Source organism: Otolemur garnettii, unplaced genomic scaffold, assembly GCF_000181295.1.
Source record: "Otolemur garnettii isolate 467f Iridium unplaced genomic scaffold, OtoGar3 scaffold00185, whole genome shotgun sequence".
Lineage (NCBI taxonomy): Eukaryota > Metazoa > Chordata > Mammalia > Primates > Galagidae > Otolemur > Otolemur garnettii.
The window spans coordinates 2177108-2201157 of NW_003852580.1; the positions used below are offsets into that span (position 1 = coordinate 2177108).

Below are 24050 nucleotides of genomic sequence, written 5' to 3' on the forward strand. Positions count from 1 at the left end.
GCCTTGGGAAGCACTGAAGAATCAGCCCGAAAGATTGTCACAGTTTTGTCTCGGAATTGTGCTCTCTCTGGGAGGAAAATGTTAGCACTTTTTTTTTTTTTCCACAAGTGGACAAATGACACATGAAAAATCACAGAGGGCATGAGGACATACGGGAGTGTCTTCCCTATACACATGTGGACACGCAGGCACACGGCGTGATGCGGCCAACTTGCCAAAAGGAAACAAAAGTTGCTTCTCGTTGGGTATAGACCTTCTGGACTCCAATATCCCGACACCCCACAGGCAAAATCAGAACAAAAATAAAAGGACATCCAGATAACCCAACAGCTGAGTACAACAGGGGAAGAAAGACTTTGGCAGTGACAAAAAAATTTGGATCTTGATTTCTTATGTCTGCTTTTTGGATCTTCCTTGGAACAGAGGTGTGTCCGGTATCCTTGGCTGGCTAGCTAGCAAGGTAGTTTACAGGTATGCTTCCTTTGCTTTTCTTAGGAAAACATTTTTGGATTTTTACTTAAAGCCAAAGAGTTTAACATTAAAGGAAAAAGAAAATCTGAAACCCAAAATGCTTCTCAAGTTGGAAACTGAAATCTCTTTCTGTCTTCGCTGCACCAGCCAAACACCCCTGGGGGGGGTCTGAGTGAAGCAGCGGTGTTCGGGTCTCCGGCGATAAAATAACAGTTTTCTTTTTCCCTTTTTAATTGGGAAGGGGGAAAACCCCCACAGTTGTCTTTGTCCATTTATCTGAGTAGTTCTTTTGCCAACAAAACAAAGCCCCCCAAAATTCTTTGTTGAAAATATAAGCCATCAGTTAAGATTTTTTTCCCTTAAAGAGAAAATCTGTGAAAGTCATAAAGGTAGAAAAATGAGAGAGAAGAGGAGAAAGAGAGAGGGGGGCAGAGCCAACGTGCCTGTGGCATCCACTCTGCTGTCTAAAGCTCAGTTGGAGGTTTCCGAGGGTGCTCTTGAAGAGGGAGGTTGTCAGGAGGTTGTCACGTGAATCGTCAGGTAGCTGAGAAATTGCATTGAATGCAGTTTTTGTTGGTTTTGTGTTTTCTTTTGGAGAGAGGCAGTAGCAGCAGCGACTCCAGTCAGCTGGCTCCCCAGGGCTGGCTGGGGTATAGCGTCCAGCAGGCTGGGGGCTGGGAGGGGTCAGCGGGGCACGGTGTCCAGTGGGCCGGGGGAGCCAGGGCGGGAGGGCCCTGCAGAGCCAGCCTCGCTGGGGCTGGTAGCACCCACAGGCAGGGAGGGGCCCAAGCTACTGGTGGCATCAGGCTGACTGGGCACAGGGTCGACCACCACAGCTGCAGGGCCCTGCAGGCTCTGGCCGCACACGTGGTGGTGCTTCTCCCAGTCCTTGTGCTGGCAAAAGGACCCACAGTAGCGCGCCGCGTTGCAGCCGCTGCAGGTCTCGCTGGCCTTGCGCCCACAGTTCCAGCAGCTCTGGAGGGGGCAGGTGGGGTGGTCAGAGGTAAGCCAGAGCTGGACAAATCCCCAAAATATACCCCAGACAAAACCACTCAGAGCCAGCCACGCTGTCCCCCGACGAGAGGAGAAAACCCCAAGTGCCATAGGTCCCTCACTACGGACACTACCACTCACTGGGCCATTTCTGAGGGACAGCCGTCATGCCCACTTCTCAGGGCTCCAGCCCACCCAGGTGAGTGTGTTCTGTGCTGGCTGGACCTCAGCCCCTTCTTTTCCTGGAAGCCTTCTCGAGCTCACCAGGGCTGCAAGTTCGGAAGGGGGCAGGCCTGGCAGAGCTGAGCCTGTTAAGAAGCCACCCTCCCCTCTGCCAGGCTTTGGCCCTAGCAGTAGAATAAGAGTTTGCCGAGGTCACCCACATGAGCAGAAGGTGGTCAGGGACACCCGTGCAGAGCCCAAGGCACCCAGATGGCTGGGGCCAAGTGTAATAGCCTATTCCCTCTGGGGCCCAGATGGGGCTCCAAGTCAGCAGCCTGGCTGTGGGATGGAGAAACCCAAACCTAGCCCAGGAGTAAGAGACCAACTCCCTGGTTTGACCCTGTAGCCTCCTGCTTGGCCAGGGCTTTGGCTGCTACAGCCAGTCTTGCCTCCGTGCTGGTCCCTCCTCAGGGCCTGCTCCCTGTCACCCGGGGTGACCCCAGGCTGTGCTGGACACTGGGCAGGAGTGACCAGGTAGCCCTACCTCACTGGAATCCTCCTGCTGGTTGATGACCGTCAGGGCATCCTCCGAGGCCTGCCGCCTGGCCTCGGCCAGGGCCCGCTCCATCTTGGCCCGCTCTGTAGAGATGAGCTCGTGGGCTTTGCGCTCCGCGTCCGACACAGCTCTCTGTAGCTCAGACACGGCCTGGCGCTTCACCTCATTTACTGCCTCCTCTGCAAGGGACATGGTGGGGCTGGTGGTCACACGGGATGGCCCAGACAGGTATAGGGGCCTCCTTGATCTCCATCTGGGGCAGAGGCTGCGTGCAGCTATGTGCACATCCAGGCACACACCAGGGCCTCAGCCTGTGCAGGCAGCTGCATGAGTGAACACGTGTCCTGGGCTCATGTGTGTGGATACAGACAGGAGAGGGAACCACATGCAGCAACATTCCCAGAGGGGTGCCCTATACCAAAGCAACGCTCAAACTCTAGCCCACACTGGTACCATGGAGGGCAAGTATTAGGGGAAGGAGGGAAGCAGGGAAGACCAGGCACCCTGTGTCCTGGGAACCTACATTCCTAACATGTTTGGGGGAGGCTACGGTCAGTCCTGGATCCAACTCTGAGAACCACAGCCCCCAGCTTTGCCTTTGCCCCTGGCCTCTCCCAGAAGTAGCCAGGAAGCCCCTGACTGGGCTCTGTGCTGTCACCCCAGGGCCCACCCTGTCATCTCCACTGCACTCTGCCTGTCCACCAAGCTCCTGACACTGTCCAGTGGCTCTGACCTGGGCCAAGGCGGAGTGGAAGTCCTGCCCCAGCCATAGGAGAGGCTTCATCCCCACTGGCCAACAGACTCTGAGGTCTCCTGGGCACCTGCACCCCCCCACCCAGCCCTGCCGAGAGCCAGGAGGCAGGACTGAGGTGAGGCCAAGGGCCCACCTGGCATCTAAATCTGACTGAACTGTGCCTTCTGACACTGTGAACACCTCAGCCCCACGGGCCCCTTCTGAGCTATCCCCCTGGAGCCTCAGGCCTGCCTTGGTTTGCCTATTTGTGTCCTTGCAGTATGGTATATGAACTGGCTCTGGTCAGCATGGGATTAGACAGGGTCCTGAACTCAAGGGGCTGAGATAGCCCCTGAGCCTTCCTATCCAGGTGTTTGGATGCTGGGAGTGTGGGGAGCTGCTGGCAGGGCTGGTTGAAGCCTCATGACCTGGCAGCAGCTGATATGCTGGCCCAATGTCACTGCCCTGACTCCTGGTAGAAGCCAGCAGAGGTCCATGTAGGTCCTGCCACAGGGCCAGATGGAGGGAAGGGGGTAGGCCAGGCCTGCAGTGAGGGCCTCCACCCTTCTATGCAGGCTAGGGGTCCAAGCCTGTCCCCACTCCCAGCCCTATCTGTTTACAGCCCCTGCAGTGAGGTCTCTTCTCTTCCTCAGTTGAATCCACCTGCAGATCAAAAGCTACTGGGTGGTGCCTCCTCTCTCTCCAGCCCACCCCATGCAGTGCTGTCTCCCTCACTTGCCACAGGTCCCACTTGGCTCAGCTCCTCCTGCCAAGCCTGGTCCCCCTGGTTCAAGCCAATGTCCCTTCAGCCTTCCCCCAGCACCAGAGCTCAACACTCTGCCCTGAAGGGCGCGTGGACTCCGGCCCACGTCCACACGCATTTGAGTGTCTGTGCCTTTCTGTGCACACCAGTGGGAACCCGCCGTACTCTGTAGAGCAGGCACACCACCTCACGCATTTCTTGTTAGATGCTGAGTCACAGTCATCCAGCCTGAATAGTAAATGCTGCCTTTACCCCTCTGGCAGCCCTCATTGGCAGGATGACTGATGCCCTGTTAGCTCTGCCACATGCTAAGAGCCCAGCCAAGCCCCCCACCAGGTGTGGTCCTGGATCCCCCAGCTCTACTTCCTGGGCCCATCCCCACTCACCAGCCTTCCTCCAGATATCCTCAGGCATGTAGCCAGGGAGGGTCCTTGGCATGAACTCCCTGGGGACATCTGAAATATAGGAGCTGGTGTCATGTGCAGGGCAGGGCCATCTGGCTGCTTTCTATGCTGGGGGCTCCTTGCACCCTGGCTGGGCCCTGAACATAGGGCATGAGTGTGCTTGCATGGATGAGGGGTCACCAGGTGCCCTAGTAGGGATCCTTCACCTGTCTCCAAGGCAGGGCTGGAGAGTACTCAGTGAGGTGACACACTGGGGCTGCAGACCTTGGACTCCACTGAGAGCAGAGCATATCCTGGGCCCCTTCTGTTTTCTCATCCTCAAGGGGGATGAACAGAGACCCTTGGTGGGGGGGGGCCCTTAGCTCTAAGCCTCTGGCCAACCAGCCCCCTGAGCTCCAGGCCAAGTGGTGTCTTTGTGAAAACTGGAAAAGGTGCCTCATTTTCAAGCTTTGATTTGGGTTTTATGGAGGTATCAGCCTCATCCCTGCCCAGGCCCTCGCCCCTCCTCGGTGCACACCTAGCTGAGACCCCTCAGGGCCGGTGGAGCTGCCAAGGGGCCGAACGGCAGCAGACCCAGGGCCCTTCTTCACGTCCTCGGTGTCGCTGCAGCGCCGGGCCCAGTGGTTGAGCTCCTCGCGGTCAGCCTCCTGGCACCGGCGCAGCACGGTGAGTGACCTGCGCGTCTTCTCTACCATGTCCATGATGCAGTTCAGGAGCTGTGGGCAGGCAAGTGGCCTTCAGCCCCATGGGGGCAAGTATGCTGCAGGCGGCCCTGTGCTGCCAGCTCAGCTGGAGCCCGACTCCCAGGGCCTCAACCAGCTCAGTATCCATGAGGTCAAGGGCTGTACACCATTCCCCTGCCCAGAAAGACAGCAGAGCAGGACCAGCCTGGGCCCCCAGCATTCGTGGGCATGAGAGTCCCATGGGAACCAAACTTGGGCATGGGCTGGAGATTGGGCTGTCCCAAGGACCCCATTTGCCGCCTTGCTATCCTCTCCAAAGGCAGCTGGAGGAGGAAGGATGCTGATGCTGATGTGGGAAGGGAGCCCAACCCTTGCTTAGTGCCCCTCCTGGGGAGCTGCAGGGCCAGCTTCTAGGGGCACATCAGGATGAGCCCACTCATCCCCAAACCAAGCACTCAGGTGTCCTGCTGCAAGGAGACCCCAGAACCGCTTTGCCTCAAACCTCTTGCAAGACTCAGCTATACTCTGGGAAGAGCTGTTGATAGCAGGTGCCCAGGTCAAGGGCTGCCCTGGTAAAGAGCCCCATGCAGCCCTCCTGCCCCCAGCAGCCCGAGGCCCCATGGTGGGGCAGAACCCCCGGGAGAAGCTGCAGCATCCTTGGCTCCTGCGGGGATACTCACGTTGTTGAGGTGGTTCCACTCTTCGGCCCACTCACGCTCTGTGAGCCTGTGGTCAATCACTTCCTCCTGCCGAGACCCAGGCACTGCTGCAGAAGGAGTAGTAAGTTTAGGCTTTGCTCACACCCCGGGAGGCTCCTCATTGTCTCCCCTCCCACCCCAGGCTCTGCCCTGGTCTCCCAGGCTCCTCTTACACTCAAGCCCCCATCTGCACTCTCAGGCCCCACCCACACCCCAGGCTCCTACACATCCCTCAAAGCCCAGATCACAGGGCCCCTCCTCCTCAGAAGCCCAGAGTCCTCAGAATTCCCGAGTCCTGTTTGTCCCTGGTTGTTCTGTAATTGTAGGTGCTTCCTTGTTTACTCTGGTTCTTCTTCTTCTTCTTCTTTTTTTTTTTTTGAGACAGAGCCTGAAGCTGTCCCCCTGGGTAGAGTGCCATGGCATTACAGCTCACAGCAACCTCCAACTCCTGGGCTCAAGCGAGTCTCTTGCCTCAGCCTCCCAAGTAGCTGGGACCACAGGCGCCCGCCACAACACCCGGCTATTTTTTGGTTGCAGCCGTCATTGTTGTTTGGCGGGTCCAGGCTGGGGATCTGAACCCGCCACCTTAGGTGTACGTGGCTGGCACCTTAGCCGGTTGAGCTATAGGCGCCGAGCCCGTTTACTCTTGTTCTCTCAGTAGGCTGTGTCCACTCCACAGGGGAGGGTGAGGTGTCCCTTTTGCCTCTGTGTCCTCAGGGTGAGCTCTGGACTGCCAAGAGGCGGTGCCCAGGCTCATCTGCTGCTGCTGGAGTGGCCAGTCCACAAGTAGCTTCTGGCCATGCCACCAGCTCCCAAGTGGGCTCAGACAGGGACAGAGTAGAGATAGACAAGCATTCCCCAGGGGACCCTGGGCCCTCATCTCACTGCTCTGTGCCTCAGTTTCCCTGCCCTGCTTACCTCTCAGGGGTGTGAAAAGACTTCCAGGGTCATAGGCACAAGAGGCATGTAGGGGAAGAGTCTGGGCTGATTTAGGGAACTTGGAGGAACCTGTGAGTGACAGGCTGGCACCGGCGCTTTACCTCCTCTGTGCCTTAGCCCCGAGGGAACTTCTCTTCCTGTTCCCACTTTACAGATTAGGAGCACGAGGCTGGTTAGGGTCAGTCACCATGCTGGGAGTGAAGGAGGCAGGTGTGGGCCCAGGTTGGCTTGAGATGGGGCTGTGTCCTCAGCCCAGGCCGGTTACACTGGCCCAACCACCCTAGACTTGGCCTCAGGACACCTCCAGGCTGAGTCCTTTCATAAGAAACTGCAGCCTGATCTCGTGGTGGGCTTGCTGAGAGTCCGGCCGGGGAGGGTGCCCTCCTAACACACAGCTGCTCTCTGCCGATCACGAGACTGGCAGCCGATGGACTCAGACTAGGCAGATGCCTCACTGGCCTGTTGGCTGCCGTGCACCGCACTCCACGTCTGCCCAGACAGTGCCTGACCATGCTGCAGGACAGCGCTTGGGCCTTGCCCTGGGTCTGAGGACTGCTCGATTTGAGAGTTCTCAGCTCAAAGTCTGTTGATTTTACTTTTCTAAGGTTTTCCCTTTAATAGGCTCAGGAATTGAAATGAGGGGGGGGCTGGTAATTGGAAACTGAGCTGTGGGACATGTCCAGCCACATGCCCACCGCCTGTGGTGTCCTGTCCTGTGGCTTTTTGAAACATCAACTGTTCCCAGCACCCACCCGGCCATGGTACCCTGTGCTGGTGACCTGGCACCAGCTTCCCGGGGCTGAGGTCTCTGTGTTTAGTCCTCTTCAGGCCCTAAGGCTCTCCTAGTCCCCAAATCCAAAATGGCTCCCTCAAATTGTAGAAGGGGAGGGTAGATGGCGGCCACAGCTCACTGCCCACTGCCCTGCCCTGCTGCCTACAGAACTGTGCCTGCACCAAGGCCTCAACCAAAATAGTAGCTGAGGTCTGCCAACAGCTGGCGTTTATTTTTGCATTAGCAGGAGCGGGTGGGAATTATCACCTGCCTGACCCCACTGCAGCTAGCCAGACACCATCACCAGCTGCCTGGGCCCTGGAAGCTTCCACAGGGTGGGGGTGGAGAGACAGGCTTGTTCAGGGCAAGGCCTCTGCTGACCCTGCCGTCTGGCCCCCATCAGTGGCCTCTGGGCTCTGCCTCCCAGTCCACATACATGGGGGGCTCTGGGGTGGAGGCTGGGCCTGACTACCTCCTGCTCCCCAGCACAGAGGAGGGTCAGAAGGTCAGGCAAATGTGGCTAAGGGGCTCTGGGCACATCACTTGTGCTCTCTGGGCCTCAGTGTCCGCATCTGAGATATAGGTGCACTGTCCTACTCTTACTGATCGCAGCGGGGCCTCATGGGGCACTAACTGCCCCAGTCTTCACACAAACCTAAGGAGAAGGAACCGTGCTCAGTGACATAGCAGAGGAGGAAACTGAGGCACAGAGGGCCATGTGACGACCTGAGGTGCAATACAGAGATTCACCAAGCTCAGATGGGAATCCAGCGGTCAGCTCCAGGCCCAGGGCCACCAATCTAGGTGGAAAGGTAGTGCCAGGACCCCAGAACAGGCTTCTTTGTAGCCACAGCATAGTCACCCTGGGGAAGGAGCCCCCTGGCCCCAAGGTGTACCAGGTGGGATGTCAGGCTGCCCTTAGAGGCTCTGGGACATGGCCTAGCCAGGCAGGGATCCCTCGCCCATCCCTTTAGCTTCCTTTGGGACAGATAAGATCAGATGGCAGTACCAGGACATCTCCCCAGTTCAGATGCACACAGCTACTGGTGGTGCACCCACCAAACACACTGGGGGACACACCCACTCCTGCTAACACATACGTGTCCAGGTGCCCGCCCCACGCTCTGCTCACCAAGGTGCCGATGGCGCTCCCGCAGCTCCCGGAGGTCAGGGGGGCGGTAGGGGTCACGGAAGTGGTGGGCCACAGCCATGTCCTCGAGACGGTAGTGCGGGGGTGGGGTGGGGTGGGGCACCCCATTGCTGGGGCTGAAGCGCGGGGCAGGGCTCAGAGTGCATGGCCGCTTGCTGAGGTGCTCGGGGAGCAGCAGGTCACGGTCCGACCCATTCTCTTTGGTCCTACCCCAAAGAGCAGGTGGAGGGGGCAGTGGGTATGTGACCACAAGCCAAGACAGAGGTCCAGGCATAGGTGAGGGAGACAGGCATGGGCAGAGAGAAGGAGAAGCATAAGGGGACAGACGCAGAGAGTCAGACCAGCTTCCTGGGTACCCACCCTGCTCCCCTTCCTGCTTCTGAGGCCCAATGGTTATGAGGCCTGACCCTCTGTGGCAGGACCAGGCAGAGGGAGATGTGCATCCACCCCTCGGACAGCAGCAGGACAAGTGTGTCTGTGGCCATGAGAGAGGGACCTGCCTGGAGACCTGGACTCCTGGGCACTTAGGGCCTATGTCTCACACAGAAGAGTTTCTGCCAGACAGACACCTCCTGGCTCTTCCCTGCCCTCTTGGGACTCCAGGGCAATGAGTCTGCAGCCCACAAGGAGGCTGCTTGTACATGGTCTGAGCAGCAGCCCTGCAGGCTGGCCTGATCCACAGCACCCCAGTGTGCCTGCCAATACGGGGGACGGTCTCCACTCGTTTCCTCAGGCCCTGGGAAGGCTGGTCTAGCTGAAGGGAGGCCCCAGAGCAGGGAGGGGACTGTCCAGGGTGCCTATGGATACCTGTCAGGCGTCCTCCTCTTGCCATTCTCATTCACTTCCAGCAGGAGGTCTGAAGAGTCAGTGGGGGAGGCAGCATTGGCGTCCAGCAGGAGCTGCTCATGTTGGGCCAGGTACTGGGCAGGGGTCTGCTTGGCCAGACGGGCACAGTGCAGGAGCTCCCGCTGCAGCAGGGGCAGGTTTGCCTGCGGGGAGGGCAAGGAGGCTGGGCAGTGTGCAGGGTCCACTGCCCCTCTCAGGCCCCCGAGTGATTATATGCCAGTGACACCACCTCCACCACCCCACTTGGGCCCTGAGTGACTCTGTGCTGGTGACACCACCTCCACCACCCTGCTTGGGCCCTGAGTGACTGCATGGCCAACACCATCTCCACCAGTGAGTGACTGTGCCGGTGACACCACCTCCACCACCCTGCTTGGGCCCTGAGTGACTGCATGGCCAATACCATCTCCACCAGTGAGTGACTGTGCCGGTGACACCATCTCCACTGCCCTGCTTGGGCCCTGAGTGACTACATGGCCAACACCATCTCCACCAGTGAGTGACTGTACCGGTGACACCATATCCATTGCCCCACTCGGGTCCCGAATTACTCTGCACGTCTGACACTATCTCCACCACCAAGTGACTCTGTGCTGGTGAAACTGCCTCCACACTGAGTAACTATGCTGATGACCATCTCTCTGGGCCTCCAGCCCTTTGACTCTGACCTTCCTCATAGCCGAGGGCATGTAGCAATCTGAGTTGCAGTGAACTCAAATTCTGGTCTCCCAGGCTGGAGCTTCTGCACGTCCCCAGGTCCCCCAGTGGTGCTATCTAGAGTAGGTGAGGGGAATGGTGGTGGGAAGGTGCCAACTAGTCTTCCCCCCACACCCAGCCAATGTAGGCACGATACTGTCCAGAGCACAGAGGAGGACACTGAGGCTCAGAGAGGGGTAGCAAGCAGCTGCAGACACACAGCCAACTGCACAAATGAGCTGGGTGTGGAACCTGAGTGTGGCCACTTGTAGGGCCCTCTGCTCTGGACACTGACGTGCACTGATGGGAACCCAGGGTTGGCTCTACCCTATCCACTTGCTGCTCAGTGAAGCTGGCGGTTAGCATGTAAATGTCAGTGCACTCTGTGGCCTGTGCCATGCTGAGCACATGGCAAGTTACCACCAGCAGTGACATTGTGACTTGGCCCTGTGTTTATGGGTCTGGGCACCACAGCATGGGGCTCAGTGACTGCATGTGCGGACACCACCCTGACACCTGTGCTTAGCCCCTGTGTCCACCTGCCTCCCACCTGGTTTGGAGCCTCCTGGCATGCACCGCTGAGCTCCTCACGCATCTTCCACAAAGTCTTCCCAGAGCCACTGAGGGGTGAGCAGGCTGGGCCCCAAGCACACACTGGACGCAGACCGGGGAGAGCCAGCATTTCCCAAGTATTTGTAAATAAATACAACCCCCAACATTCTCATGCATTTCAAAGCTGCCGTGGCAGTCTTCTCCCACCAATCCTCCCCAGCCGCCATGCACGCAACCACGTGGGCATATCAACAGCCTGTGTTCCCATCAAGTAGTGAGGTTGCAGCCTGTTTCCTATCTGGACAGCTGGACAGGGGCCAACCACCATCTGTCAAACATGTTAGGGGCGTGAGCTAGGAAGCAAGGTCCCAGGAGATTGGAGGAGCCAAACATTCTCCCCACTCCCCAGGGCCTCCCCTTGACCAGGCAGGCACTGATGGTCATTGTCAGGGCACTAAAAACATCTGGATTCCTGGTCAGTTCAGGCCAGCTGGGAGCTGGGGTTGTGGGGGGAGGGCTGACAAGTGGGGTGGCTTCTCCTAGCCTCTGGAAAGCCCCACCATTCTGCCATGCCTGGGGTAGGCTTTAGAGGCTGCAGGGATCAGACTAGGCAGCCCCAGCCATATGGCCTGGACGTACAGGGGCCCTGACTGCCGGGGGGTGGGGGTAGGGCTCACTCAGTCCAGAGAGTGGGAGGGGATGGGGCTACCCCACTTTGAGCAGCCCCCTCTGTCCTCAGGAGCCCAGGGTGCCCTAGGAGGTGTCGCCCCTAAAATGCTAGAGCCCAGCTCTATTGCCTGACCTGCCCTCTTCACAGATGAGACCTCAGGCTAAGGGAAAATTCATATTTGCAAAAACAAAGATGGCATTAGCTGAGCCATGGGGGTCTCTGGCCCTCCTGCCACTCTGCTAGGCACCTGGTCATGGGCTCTGTGGATGCTGCATGGCCGTGGCCAGCTCATTGGCCTTTCTGGTTCTGCTTTGTCTGCAGATCAGAGCTGTGGAAGCCCTGTGGGCTCAGGGAGTTCTGTGTGGGTTGACCCAGCCGGCGGGGGCCTCACCCTACTTGAGGGGGCCCCAAGTCAGGGCAGGGCTTGAGTCAAGCAGGTCCCCAGCTGCACTCTCAGCCATGGTTCATGCCTTTTCCAGGACAACATGGGTGAGAGCTGCTACAAAGATGCTCCCCAGTGGATATGGTGGGCAGTGAATGTTCAGGAAGGCACCATAGAAGGAATCCTGAGGCCACTCCCACCAGGTCCCTGTGTCCAGCCTCGTCAGACTAGCTGCTTCTGTGGCAGCTGTGGCCCTGTCTGGTAAGGGATGCTCTGTTCCCAGGACCGTGGGGCAGGGCTCTGACTCACACTTGGTCAACAAGCCCTGGAGGTAGGACTGGCTGCAGTGCTGTTCATTTTTACTTTTTACTTCTGAGTCCTCCTGGCTTTGCTCTGAAACTCCTGCCAGGAAGAGGCAGAGACCTCTTGTCCCTGTCCACCCTGCTAGCCCTGTAGCCGAGCTGGGCTCTAAGGCAACCCTCCTCAAGCTGATTTTTTAGCCCTGTGAGAGCTCTGTGCACAGAGGGGAGACTGAGGCAGAGAGGGCCCTCCACAAAGCAGTGCTGGGCAGTGGTTGTCCTGCCTGGTGCCCGTGGTGGGTGGTAACATGGTGGGATGTGGTTTGGAAGTCACTGGGGACCTGCTGGGCATCACAGCAGGGGGTAAAGGCCTGGTGGGGCAGGTATGGAGGGCATCCTGATGTCTCCTAGGTAAACAAGAGCCACTGATGCCACCAAGGCACCTCCTGCAAACATCCGATCTGACAGAAAGGCCGGTCCTCCAGCTCCAAAGGTGGGTGCTGGAAGTGGTGGAGTCAGCAGGGAGCTGAAAGAAGGAAGTGCAAGGGGCCAGGGAAGGCCAGGAGGGTGGCTGCCTGCCTCCTCACCAGCCCTGCCTCTTCTGTGGCAGCTCAGAAGTGGGGTGTGACGTGGGTGCCCTGGGTGGTGGGTGTCCGGCCAAGGTCGTGGGCTCCAGTGAGGGACAGATGCAGGTATGAGCCCAGCCCCATCTGACCCTCAGTGGGGCCCTCAGTCTCCCTACCTGCTAATCAGGAACAATGGTAGTGCCTTGGCTGCCCCCTTCACTGGAGTGCAAAGCAACTTTCTGAAGTGTTCCTGCTCTGAGGAACATTTAAAGCCCTGGCTGTCGATGACGCGTGACATACCCCACGTGTGCCCGTTCTTCTCCTGCCTCATGCAGACTTCCCGAGACCTGAGACTCATCCCCATTTTGCAGATGCAGAAAACAAAGCACAGAGGAACTCATGAGGCCCTGGCCAGTGGCTGCCCAGTGGCAGTGTTAGGCTCCCATCTGAAGAGTGTTTGGTTTGGTCTGTCCTCAAGGTCCCCTGAAGGCATGTGCAGGGAGCCTGGCCACCTGCCAGCTGGCCTTGGCTACAGGAGGTGGGTGGTGCCCAGCGTGGGCCCACGGGTGCAGACAGACCAGCTCATCCCAGTTACCCCATGAGCCCCGACCTTGGGAGGTACTCAGCAGAAAGAGGGTCATGTGGCCAAACACACATGCAAGCATCTCACCCTCATCCCTCAGAGATGTGCCACTGCCATGGGGGAATAGAGGACACAGTGACCACCATGCTGGCTTGACACCCCATGGGCTATGCTGTTCCATGTGCACCGGACTCACCAGCATCTTTTAAAGTGCAGATTCCACATTGGTGGGTTCATGCTGGACCGAGAGCCTGCACTGCCCTGGGTGCCACTGCTACTGCCCAACACCACTGTGGTTGGGGAAGCCTTGCCCAGGGCTGGTTGCCGGGCTGGACCTTGCCACTCTCCTCCTCTGACATGCTATATACCATCCATGAAGCCACCTAGCCGCCTGCCTGATGCTTGCATGCCTCTGCCTCACTGCAGCCTCTCCGCCTCCATTCCAGCTTCATTGGCTGCTCAGACACAGAGGCACTGCCTGCCACTGGGCCTTTGCACATGCTGCTCCTGCCACCTAGAGGGCGCTGTGCTGCTGTCCGGTTCCCTCCCTCTTCCTCTTCGGCCCTCACCAACATGCCCACTACTCAAGGGGCTTTCAGAATGTTTCTCCTGGCAGCAAGGCCCTCCTCTCCAGGTTGTGCTATGGTTGCTGACCGACTGCCTTCTCTCTGCCCCAGCCTGTTCCTGGTGGCATCTCTGAGCTTCAAGGAGTACCTGGCACGTGGTCGGGGCACGTGGCCAGTGATAACGGCTGCATCTGGTAGCTGACCGGTCTGTTCTGGCAGCCAGTGTGTGGCTTTCACCAGAAGGAACCAGCTGTGACTCTGACTGGTCAGTGCCGCTCCCTTGGGTCTGCCAAGAGCAATGCCTGGAGTCTGCTGCAGGTTCTGCTATTACCTTCAGGAAGGGGACGACGAACGGGCGCAGTGGGAAGTTGGTAGCCTCCTGCAGCTTGCAGTGAAACTCCTCGATTGTCAGCGTCGAGTTCTGCAGGAAGAAACCCCCCTTGTGTCAGCATGCCCTATGGAAGGGGCTCTGTGTTAGGCAGACCGGGGGCCTGAGAGCCCAGCATGGCACGGAGGGCAGCTTGAGAGTGAGTCCCCCCTAGTCACTGGGATCAGCCCTCTCAGCCCACGGCATTAACAGAAGGACCCCGCTGCCCCTGCAGACTTACCACCAGGCCCAGCACCAGCGTGCGCACGCGCTCCCCAATTTCGGGGGAGATGTCGCTGCCGAACTGCTGCAGCGTGGTGAGGAAACGCTTCAGCTTACAGAGCTGCCGCGCCCCACAGGCCGGGGGCAGGTGCTGCGTGGACAGGGAGGCCGTGGAAGAGGTGGCTGGGCCATTGCTGAAGCCGTTGGGTGTGGACGGGGCACTGCTGATGGCTGTTGGCGAGTGGCTGCTACCGTTCATCACTGTGGAAGGGAAGGTGGGGTGAGGGCAAGGACAGGACACATGGGGACGTGGCAGCCGTGACCAACATGTCAACAGCGATGGTGGCAGTGACAAGACACAACAATGTTGTTCAGGATGACTGCGCTATGATGTGACAGTGCCAAAATGACGTCAGTGATGACAGTGACGGAGACAGTGACCAGAACAGCCACAATGAACAGCAGTGATGAGACGGGGCAACGGCAATGACGAGGATGATGGTGGGGGGTGGCCCTGGGCCCTCACCCAGTGCCTGAACACGCCGACCATCTGTCCTTGCCACCATGCTATCAGGGGGCATAACCAGCCCTTTACAAATATGGACACTGCACCCAGGAGGGAAATCACACACTGGTAGTGGCTATGGAGTGACCTTTATTTTGGTGGCCTTCTGGCTTGGAACTACCTCTTGGGCCTTTCTCTGGGCCTGGAGGTCAGGCCATGACACCCAGCAGGGGCACCGGGGCCCCCATCACTAGTCCCCAGACCCTCAGCCCCACCAGGCTGCCTCGGACTTCTCTACTTGTTGGGGACTGCTGTCTCACTTTCCCTTTTCTGGGAGTGGGGTATCTTGGGAAGTAAATTGTTCATCTCCCTCAAAAGGCTGGTGACTCTCACCTCTGCCATGGCGGCCGCAAGCAAGCTGCTCACCTGGTGCCCCCAGCCTTGAGCAGTGGCCGAGGGGCTCAGAGTGGGGTAGTGGGGCTGGGACACCCAAGGACACACAGACAAGTGTGCACACAGGCCCCGGCTGGTGTGAGCTGAGGACGCACAGGTGACCCAAGGGACAGCTGATGATCGTGTCACAGGGTCCACCCTGTCAGTCACAGAGATGTGCCTGCCCAGCCCCACCCTCGGGGTCAGCATCTCAGGTCCCTGGCCCACAACTGAGGCTGCTGGAGAAAGTCTTGGGCAGGTCCTCAGCCCTCAGCCTTGGGTGACAAGAGGCCAAGTCTGTACCTATGGCTAAGGCAGCTGTCCCATGTCCTGGCTGCCTATACCCTAAGCCCCAGACTCAGGAACCTGAACTGCAGCTCCCTGTATCTGTAGATAGGTCAGAGGTCACAGGGATCCCAGGACCCTGATCCTAGGCGGCAAAGGCAGGTGACTGGATGTTTGTGGGAGGCCTGTGGCCACTCACACCTCAGTCCTGGCCAGCCGCTTATGCACCCCTCCCGTGTACAGACACGCTCCCTGCATGTTGCTCCTGGAACGAGATCGACACTTCCCTGACTCCCCGTTCCTCTCTCCACCCACGCACGCCTCTTTAGCTCACTCTGCCGTGGCCTGGGCTCTGTCCTGGGGGTCTGCAGGGGCCAGGCTCCCCATCCGTGCTGTTGCCCAGGGCACTCAGAGCCACCTGCTCCCTCTGAGGCTACACCTATCTCCTCACATGTGCAGTTGAGAGAGCCCATTGGGGCCTATGCTGGGGACACTCAGTGAGGTGGCTCCCTCTGCCTGCTCTGCGAGGGGTCTGGGTGCCCAGACCAGGCACTACCCACACATCCTGACTGGGTCCTGGGAGGTGCCTGCTGTTAACTGGCCCCCATAGCTGTGGCTCTCCCTGGGTCCAGTCACTCTTGTCCCTCTTGTAGGCCTGGGAGACCCTCCTTGTGGGTGGGCTCCTGAACTGGCCCCCACCCCCACTGGGCACCCTCCTGCTCCACCCCTGGAGCTACTGCCCCCAACTTCCTCTGGAGCTGTTACAACTCCAGAGATCCAGCACTCACTGGCTAATGCTCCTCCCCATCCAGGGACTGGGCTGGCATGCCCTGCACACAGGGCAGATTGAGCTGTCACCATGTCCCTCTGTGGGGTGGGTGGGGGTCTAGCAGGGTGGCCTGGCCAAGAGATGACCTCCTGTCCACATCAAGCACCCACTGGTGGGGTCTCGGGCCCCGGGTGAGGCGGGACCTGAGCTCAGGGTGTCCGCAGTGGCAAGAATGAAGCAAATATGCCACTTGGGGCCCCCTTGGAGCAGAGCCCTTGGGTAGCCTCCCCCTTGTACCCCAGCCATGGAGTCACCTGCTGCAGGGCGGAGGCTGGAAAGAGGGCAGCTGCATGGTCAGTGTGCACAGCAGCCCTCAGATGCACCAGACACAGCCCTGCCCATGAGGGTCCTGCCACTAAGCCCAGAGGTGCCCTGTGGATTGGGTTCGGGCCTGGCCTCAGTTTCCTTGTTTGCAGGTGGCCCTAACCCACCCTGAGTTCCACAGAGGGCTGCAGGGGCACAGATGGTGTAACTGGTCCTGTTTCTCTGTGCATGTCCCTGGCGTGTCTCCCTTAGCATCTGAGGGGCCCCCAGTGGACATGGTGACTCTGCTTGGCTGTGAGTGCCTCCCACAGAGCAGAACCCAGAACCCACCTGCTGAAGGTGGGGTACACACGAAATATGGGCATACGACCAGCCTCTGGCTCTCCAAGGGATAGACTAGGGACAGACCCCAGGGTTCCCGAGGCTCCTGACCCTTCTTGGCATGGCCGCCCTAGCCACAGATGCATGTGTGAGTGGAGATCTGTTAGCCACCCTGGTCTGGACCGTCCCAGAAGTTCCCTGGGGGCTTGGGACAAACACACTAGCACCGTCAGCCCAACATGGGTGCCATGCTCCTGAGCTCCCCTCAGGCTGAGGTGCAGGGTGGCCCCTGGTCTCTCACCCTCTAGGCTCTGCCCAGGGGACCCGCTATGGCTCTAATTTTCCCTCTTCCTGGCGAGCTCTGGCCAACCCCACAGTGGACACTGACACATATATCTGCTGGAGACTGAAGAGAACCACTTGTCACCCAGCCAGGCCAGGAGGTAGACTGTTGTCATGGGAGACCTCCCAATAGAGGGGGGCTCGCCCCTTGAGGCTAAGCTGGATGGTAACAAGGGGTTTGGATCTGCTAGCAAATTCTAAGACATGCCACTGTCCATGCTGCCTGGTCCCCCACTGCCAGCCCCTGGCTGGCCTGGGCCCGGCCTCCCTGAGGTTCGCTTACCAGCCTTGCCCCAGGCGCCTGGGTCCTCCCGGTGGCCTGTCAACCTCGCCTGCCTGTCTGTACTCCCTCCCGGGCTGCTGGGCAGCCTCAGCAGCTTGCTAAGGAGACGCCGAAAATAACCCCAGCACAAGTGCTTTCATTCCGTGACAGGTGTGTTACTAAGTTAGACTGCACACGTGTCCCAGGCTGAGGTTTGGGGGCACACGCTAGCACCCCTGCGGCTCCTGGCCTCAGGGCCTTGGCAGGGGTCGGGCAGGGATAGGGACCCCCTGCCAAGGGGGCTCCGGGTAGCTCCCTGGACCTGGGACCCAGACCCTTCCCATCCACAGGCCCCCCCAAGAACAGCCACATTCAGAACCATGCACCAGGCACCACAGCACAGCCTCGCACAGCTCATGTAATGGCAGCAGGAAGGGAGCTCCACACTGCACAGCAGGGCATAACTGTCCCATAGTCCACGGTCAGTGCCTAGGGGCTGTGCTGTGGCCACACCTGGGCTGTGCCACCAACTGGCTTGTCCTTGGTGGGCTGGAGCATGGCATGACTGCCCCAGAGCTTCCCTTCGCTGAACAGATGCTGCAGGCCAAGTGCTCTGATGGAAACATCCACTCGTGACTAGTGTCTGCTGGCGCCCCTGTGAGTACCAGGCCTCTTGGTGTTCCCTCTCGGCTGCCTGCCTCACCTCAGCACTAAGTGCTGTGAACACTCCCATTTTACAGGTGGGGAAACTGAGGCACAGGTGGTCAGACTGCCCAAGGTCTCCCCACCAGAGAGGGGAGAAGCTGGGACGCTGTGCCGGCTGGGGTCATCACACCTTCTCAAACTCACTTGCTCTGCTGTGCTGTGGGGAGAGAGCCGCCTGGAGAGGCTATGTACCCGCTGAGGTCCCACACATGGGTCTATGGGCTCAGGGCCCTGCTTTTGGGCTCTCCTGGACCTGCCCCTCTCGGCCCCCTTCTTGTGAAAGAGGTGGGACTTGCGGCAGACGGTGGTGAAGGCCTCCTTGGAGGCTGTGGCTCCTGTAATTTTACTTACAAAGACAGACCATTGACCACTTTAAGCAGCCATGAAGACGGCCGGGGGGCAGCAGCGTCGCAGGCCTGTCCTCTCCATCTGTGAGCAAAATGAGAACACGTCAGGAGGGCGCGGCTCTGTCCTGCAGGGCGTCAGCCGCCCTTCCCTTGGTGCCTTGGCAGTGGCGTTGGGGATGGGACTCGGTCACCACTTTGGACCATTCACTCCCCTGTCTGGGCCTCAGTTTCCTTTTCTGTAAAATATCAAGCTTGGACTGAGTGTTCTGGCAGGACAAGAATCTTAGCATCACTATCACCTCCATAAACAGGTTAGTTTTTTTCTTTCCTTTTCTTCTTAATGGAGACAGGATCTCTGTCACCCAGGCTGAAGTGCAGTGGTGCGATCACAGCTCACTGCAGCCTCGACATCCTGATCCTCATGCTTTGGCCTCCCAAGTAGCTGGGGCTATAGGCGTGTGCCACACACCTATCTAAATTTTTTGAATTTTTTGTAAAGATGAGGTCTTGCTCTTGCTCAGGCTGCTGCTCTCGAACTCCTGAACTCAATCAATCTACCTGCCTTGGCCTCCCACTGTGTTGAGATCACAGATGTGGCCACTGTGCCCAGCCAGCATGGGTTGGTATTTATTTATTAATTTATTTTTTGAGATAGTCTCAAGCTATTGTCCTGGGTAGTGTGCTGTGGCATCACAGCTCACAGCAATTTCAAACTCTTGGGCTTAAGCAATTCTCTTGCCTCAGCCTCCCAAGTAGCTAGGACTACAGGCACCCGCCACAATGCCCGGCTATTTTTTTTGTGTTGCTGTTGCAGTTGTCATTGTTGTTTTAGCTGGCCTGGGCCAGGTTTGAACCCACCAGCCTGGATGTATATGGCCGGTGCCTAACCCACTAAGCTACCGGCGCCCATTGGTTGGTTTTTAAAGGCCTCTTCTCAGGAGGTTCCTGGTGACCCACTTGGCACTATCTTTAAGGGACCTGGGGCCCAAACTGACTGTTTTAAAAGTGACTTGAGATTTAGGGCTTGGAGTTTCTAAAGTGAAGCCCAAGATGGAGTAGGCTTGGAGGAGAGAGAATCAAACAGGAAGAAAGATTTGATTTGTCTGAACTTAAGTTAGTGGCAGAAGCCACAGGGACACAGGTTGTAGCTCTGTAGGTACAGATAGTGAGGCCTCTGTCACAGGGGTAATCAAGGGTGGGATGGCGCCCTCTGAGGGTCCTCCTAGTTCTATCAGAGCCTGGTCTGGGTCCCTGCTCCTTCTGTTCCTTCCTAGAACTCTGCCTTCACCTCTCTGCCGAGCTACACCTGGTTTCAACTCCAAGCTGAATCTGTGCCCAGGCATCACCATGCACAGGAACCGCCACCCTCCAGTTGTGGTTCAAGGTCAGTCTCTTTGTCAGTTGGCTTGGAAGACAATCTCCAGGGAAACTCTGGAGGCTCTCAGCAGGAATCTGCCATGAGTGGCAGGGCCTTCTTGAGGGCAGCCACAGGCAGATGCAAGGCTGCGGTTAACCACCTGGCTTTCCGGGGATCACGTGGATTAGGGAACAAATCTGAGGCCACCTGGGGGGGGGTGACTGGAGTCTCAGGCAGATGCTCCTGCCAAATCGAAGGAACCACAGTGTCAGTTTAGAAAAGAAAAACCTTTGATTGTCTCTTTTATTTATTTATTTTTTGTAGAGACAGAGTTTCACTTAATCGCCCTCAGAGGAGTACTGTGGCATCACACAGCTCACAGCAACCTCCAACTCCTGGGCTTAGGCGATTCTCTTGCCTCAGCCTCCCAAGTAGCTGGGACTACAGGCGCCTTATACAACGCCCAGCTATTTTTTTGCTGTAGTTTGGCTGAGGCTGGGTTTGAACCCACCATGGGGCTGGCGCCTACCCACTGAGCCACAGGCGCTGCCTGATTGTCTCTTTTATAAGCTTTGTGAGCTCTAAATAGAGCTCTGTCCTCCAGCCCAGAAATTGACCCCCAAGGTAGAGTGAGGGCCAAGGGGGCAGGAAGGACCCTGAGCCACGCTGCACATCTGTACTCCAGACTCATGAAAACAAACCCAGACTCTTGGGAACAGGGGGTTGCTGAGGGAAAAAGCAGGGGATTGGAGAGACATTCCCACGAGGCAGAGGCCAGGCCTGGGACCACAGAGACTGGGAAATGCTCTATCTGTCCCTGAGGCTGGCTGTGCTTGGCAGCAGTTGTCCCCCAGCTGTCCTGGGAGCTGCAGCCCTAATGGCCAACACCCTTCTCCCTTAGGCTGAGATGTCCACTACATCCTTCTCTCTCCTATGCAGGCTGGACGTGGACAGACTCTGCCCAGTGGACAGAGACTGCCTGTGGTTTAGCCCAAGGACAGGATTATCCTGGAAAAGAGAGAAGGGTGACCCCAGCCCAGCCACATTGCCGGGTATGTGAGAAAAGCTTAGCTAACGTCTGTGCTAGAGGACCCCCAGCCAGTGTAGGCAGACACAGGACCAGCAAAACCACCAGTGCAGAGTCCTGGCTGTAGGAGGCAGGGCTGGGCCATTCTTGTCTCTCTACACAGTGGGGTCCTGGTTCAGACGGGCTCCTGCAAAGAGCTGGAAACTTTTGACCAAGTGGAAGGTGCAGGCAGGGTGCTAGGCCATTAGGCTCCCACATCCCTGCCTCCGGGCGGCGCACATGGGAGCAGTTTGTTGCACTCCATTTACCAACCAAGTCAGGACTGGCTCAATCCCCTCCCAACATGGAGGCTGGACCAATAGCCAATGCCCTTCTCCAGGAGGAAGGTGGGTCACACCCAAAGCTGTCAGCTGCCATGCCCTGGGGGCAGAACAAAGGTGGCAGCCAGGCCCAGCTCACCCTCCAGGCAGAGCTCAGGGTAGGGGGGCTGAGAAAGCAGCTCTGGGGCCACCAGGATAAAGAATTTCAGGCTTCTCACCCAGAAAGGGGCGTCAACACCTGGGTTTCTGGCTTCAGAATATGAGGGGCACGTGGATTATCTCCATTACCACCAAGAACACTGTCCCCCACACCAGCCCAAACCTAGAGGCTCCCTCTTCCCAACCACTCAGGACCCCAATATCACTAGGTCCCAAACTTCTTTCTTAAAACAAAAGGGGCTTTGATGGTGGCTGCACATGAGAACCAGTTGTAAGCCACTCTAGAGTCCCTGAGCCCACCCTGAGGTGCTGTATGCACTGAGCATGCTGACCACTACCTGTCCAGGCCCTGCCGCACGTCCCCCCTACCTCCAAGGCACAGCCACCTTGCCAGAGCCGACAGCTCAGTGTCCAGCTGGTCCTCACAGCCCTGCTTAGGTCTGGCTGCAACACTTGGGCATCTAAGGTTCTGGGAGGGACCTGCACTCAGGCGACCTGCCGTGTGACCTGGGGAAGTCCCCATCTCTGTCTGAGCCATGGCAAGAAGTAATGTGTCACACAGCCAATTTCCATCCCAGCCTCACACTGTGCTGGCCACGGGGTGGGAGCCTCTGCTGACCTTCTGCACTATTATGAGGCAGGTGCCAGCCCCTGAGAGGGACCCAGGCCTGGAGAGGTCAGAGATAGGCCAGAGCAGGGGGCTGGGACCTGCCTCCCACCATAGCTCAGGCTCTCAGCCATGCCAGGTCTTCCCTCCCAATGCCTCAATGGCAGCTGGCAGGAGTTCAGAGTGTCATAGAGTGGTGCTCACCTCTGCCCTGGGGTGGGGGTACTCACGTGTGTGTGGTGTGAAGGACGGGGGTCGTGTGGCCCCTTGGGATGTGGCAGGTGGTGGTGGCGGCATACTGGGGGGCGTGGCCCGTGGCTGTGTCTTCACTTCTACAGGGGAGTCGGGCATCGCTGCAGCCTTCTTCTTCCTGTCTGCTAGAGGGTACAGAGGGTGATGAGCCCAGGGAAGGCAGAGGATCCCAGCCCGGCCCCCCAGCAGCTGGTTTGGGGCCTGAGTGCTTCAGGCCCAGGTGGGCTGCACAGGTGTCTGCAAGGGGCAGGACCAGACCTGAGGACAGGCTTGGGTCAGCCTGTGTCAGGTGGGAGCTAGAACAGGACCAAGTCCCTCAGGTTGTGACCCCCACCAAGGGAGATCCCAGGCTTAAGCTCCCTGTGGTCCAGGAGACAGCCCCAGACAGTGGGGCCATGCTCACCTCTGCCAGCACCCTGGGGGTGCTCCCAGATAGGGCCACCCCCACCCAATTCCAATACGTTCTCAGGGCTGCTGGTTAGAGAGGCAACTCCACGACCCCAGGGAGGGCATCCACCCAGGTTGGGGGGCCCTGCATGCCACACACCACCCTTCCCCTCCCAGCCTGGGACTTGAGGGTTTTGGGACATTCCTGCTTTTGCCCCTTGGCCTATGTTCCATGGTCAGCACCACCTGGACACCAGAGTGGTCAGTGAGCCCAGGGTGGCTGACTTCACTGAGGTGTGAGGGGTTCTGCTGAGCGTAGGGGGCAGAGTAGGGGGAGACTCTGAGCCTCCCCACAGGGCGGCTGAAAGGCACATCAGGCTGCAGCACTGGAGGGCTCAAAGTATTGTCAGGGCATGCTCTGTGGGGTGGGCATAGCCAAGGGTCCTGGTCTTCTTGAGGGCAGGCCAGCAAGACCTAGGACCTAGATGCTCAGGAGGAGCAAGGTGGCACTACCCAGCCATCATGAGGAGAGGTCGGGGTCCAGCCTGCTTACGCCCTCTGCATCCTCCTCCTCCTCACAGATACAGGGAGGCCAGTCTGGACCAGTGTCTGGGCACTCAATTCCCGCTAGCTGTCACTATTGTGACCATTGTCAGCAGGCCCCGAGACCCTGTGTTGCCTGGGCTGCAGCCTCTCCAGGTGGTGATCAGTGAATAGCTTTTCCCTCACCACACACCAAGCGCCTGCAGACCTGCCGGAGCTCCTCCCCACCTGCCCACTGCATGGGCAGGAGAACCTTGGAGATGCTGCTGACGCCCCAACACTCCAGAACCACGCCACACAGGCGCTCTGACCACCCCTTGTGCCCAGGCCCCTGTGGGTGGGGTGAAGAAACCCCTCCCAGTCCAGTCAGTCAGCAGCAGCCACCCAGGCCGCAGCACCTGTCCCTCAGGGGCAGCCGCTGACAGCCCTTCTGCCAGGCACCCCGCCCTGCCCCTCCACGCGCCTGTCAGAGGCTGATGGCCCAGCACACGTGCGACCACAGCTGTGGGAGCCTGTCAACACCGTGCTAGTGGCCAGTCCGCTGTGACAACTGAAGGGGGCAGACGTGCCCAGCCATCCTCTGGGGCAGGCCCGTCCTGACCAGCCCTTGATTTGACCAGGCCACCCTTGGGCAAGCAATTGGATCAGGCACGTGTGGGAGGGGCAGGAGGGACGAGGACAAGGGCTTTGGAAGCCTGGCTGGCATTGGGGACACAGGCTTGGGGCCCTGGGGACACTGCCTGTTTGGACTTTCCCTTCCATGGAGGCCGCCTCCTCTAAGCCACGAAAATCAAGCAACAGAGGAGTGAAAGGGGAGCTCAGCGGGTGAGCAGGGTGTGGGTGAGGCAGGGGGCCAGTGCTAGACAGGCATGTCTCCTGTGGGCTTGTCCAGTAGTTGCCATGGTGGGGAGACTGCCTGGGAGGCCAGCCAAGGCCAAGGAGCCCTGTCCCATGGAATTGCCATGGCCATCAGTTGGCAAACGCCCAGTGGGCACCACCTGCATGATGGCAAAGTTCTGAACACTAAAGGGAC

At 58.6% G+C, this 24050-nt stretch overlaps 1 protein-coding gene across 2 annotated transcripts; it reads right to left on the reverse strand.

The window, feature by feature from the left end:
- Nucleotides 1-1111: 1111 nt before the first annotated feature.
- Nucleotides 1112-22210, reverse strand: CBFA2T3 (CBFA2/RUNX1 translocation partner 3). 2 transcript variants are annotated; one of them, XM_012812029.1, is made up of 11 exons: nucleotides 22066-22204; nucleotides 18370-18447; nucleotides 14093-14334; nucleotides 13816-13905; nucleotides 9132-9313; nucleotides 8307-8530; nucleotides 5446-5531; nucleotides 4600-4798; nucleotides 4065-4133; nucleotides 2171-2361; nucleotides 1112-1446 (listed from the first exon to the last, which is right to left on the reverse strand). In XM_012812029.1, exons 1-11 carry the CDS (start codon nucleotides 22184-22186, stop codon nucleotides 1156-1158), a joined length of 1773 nt encoding a protein of 590 aa, XP_012667483.1. In that variant the 5' UTR covers nucleotides 22187-22204; the 3' UTR covers nucleotides 1112-1155. The 2 variants fall into 2 exon arrangements, with proteins under 2 accessions (XP_012667483.1, XP_003800853.1); XM_003800805.2 differs by lacking the exon at nucleotides 18370-18447 and having other exon boundaries at nucleotides 22066-22210.
- Between the last annotated feature and the right edge of the window lie 1840 nt (nucleotides 22211-24050).

Coding starts and splice junctions, on each gene's coding strand:
- CBFA2T3 (XM_012812029.1), bottom strand. CDS start 22,186: ATGCCCGACTCCCCTGTAGAAGTGAAGACACAGCCACGGGCCACGCCC. Junction 18,448..22,065: donor GTCCTTCACACCACACACAC/GTGAGTACCCCC, acceptor TTTTGCTCACAG/ATGGAGAGGACAGGCCTGCG. Junction 4,134..4,599: donor CCCTGAGGGGTCTCAGCTAG/GTGTGCACCGAG, acceptor CCTATATTTCAG/ATGTCCCCAGGGAGTTCATG.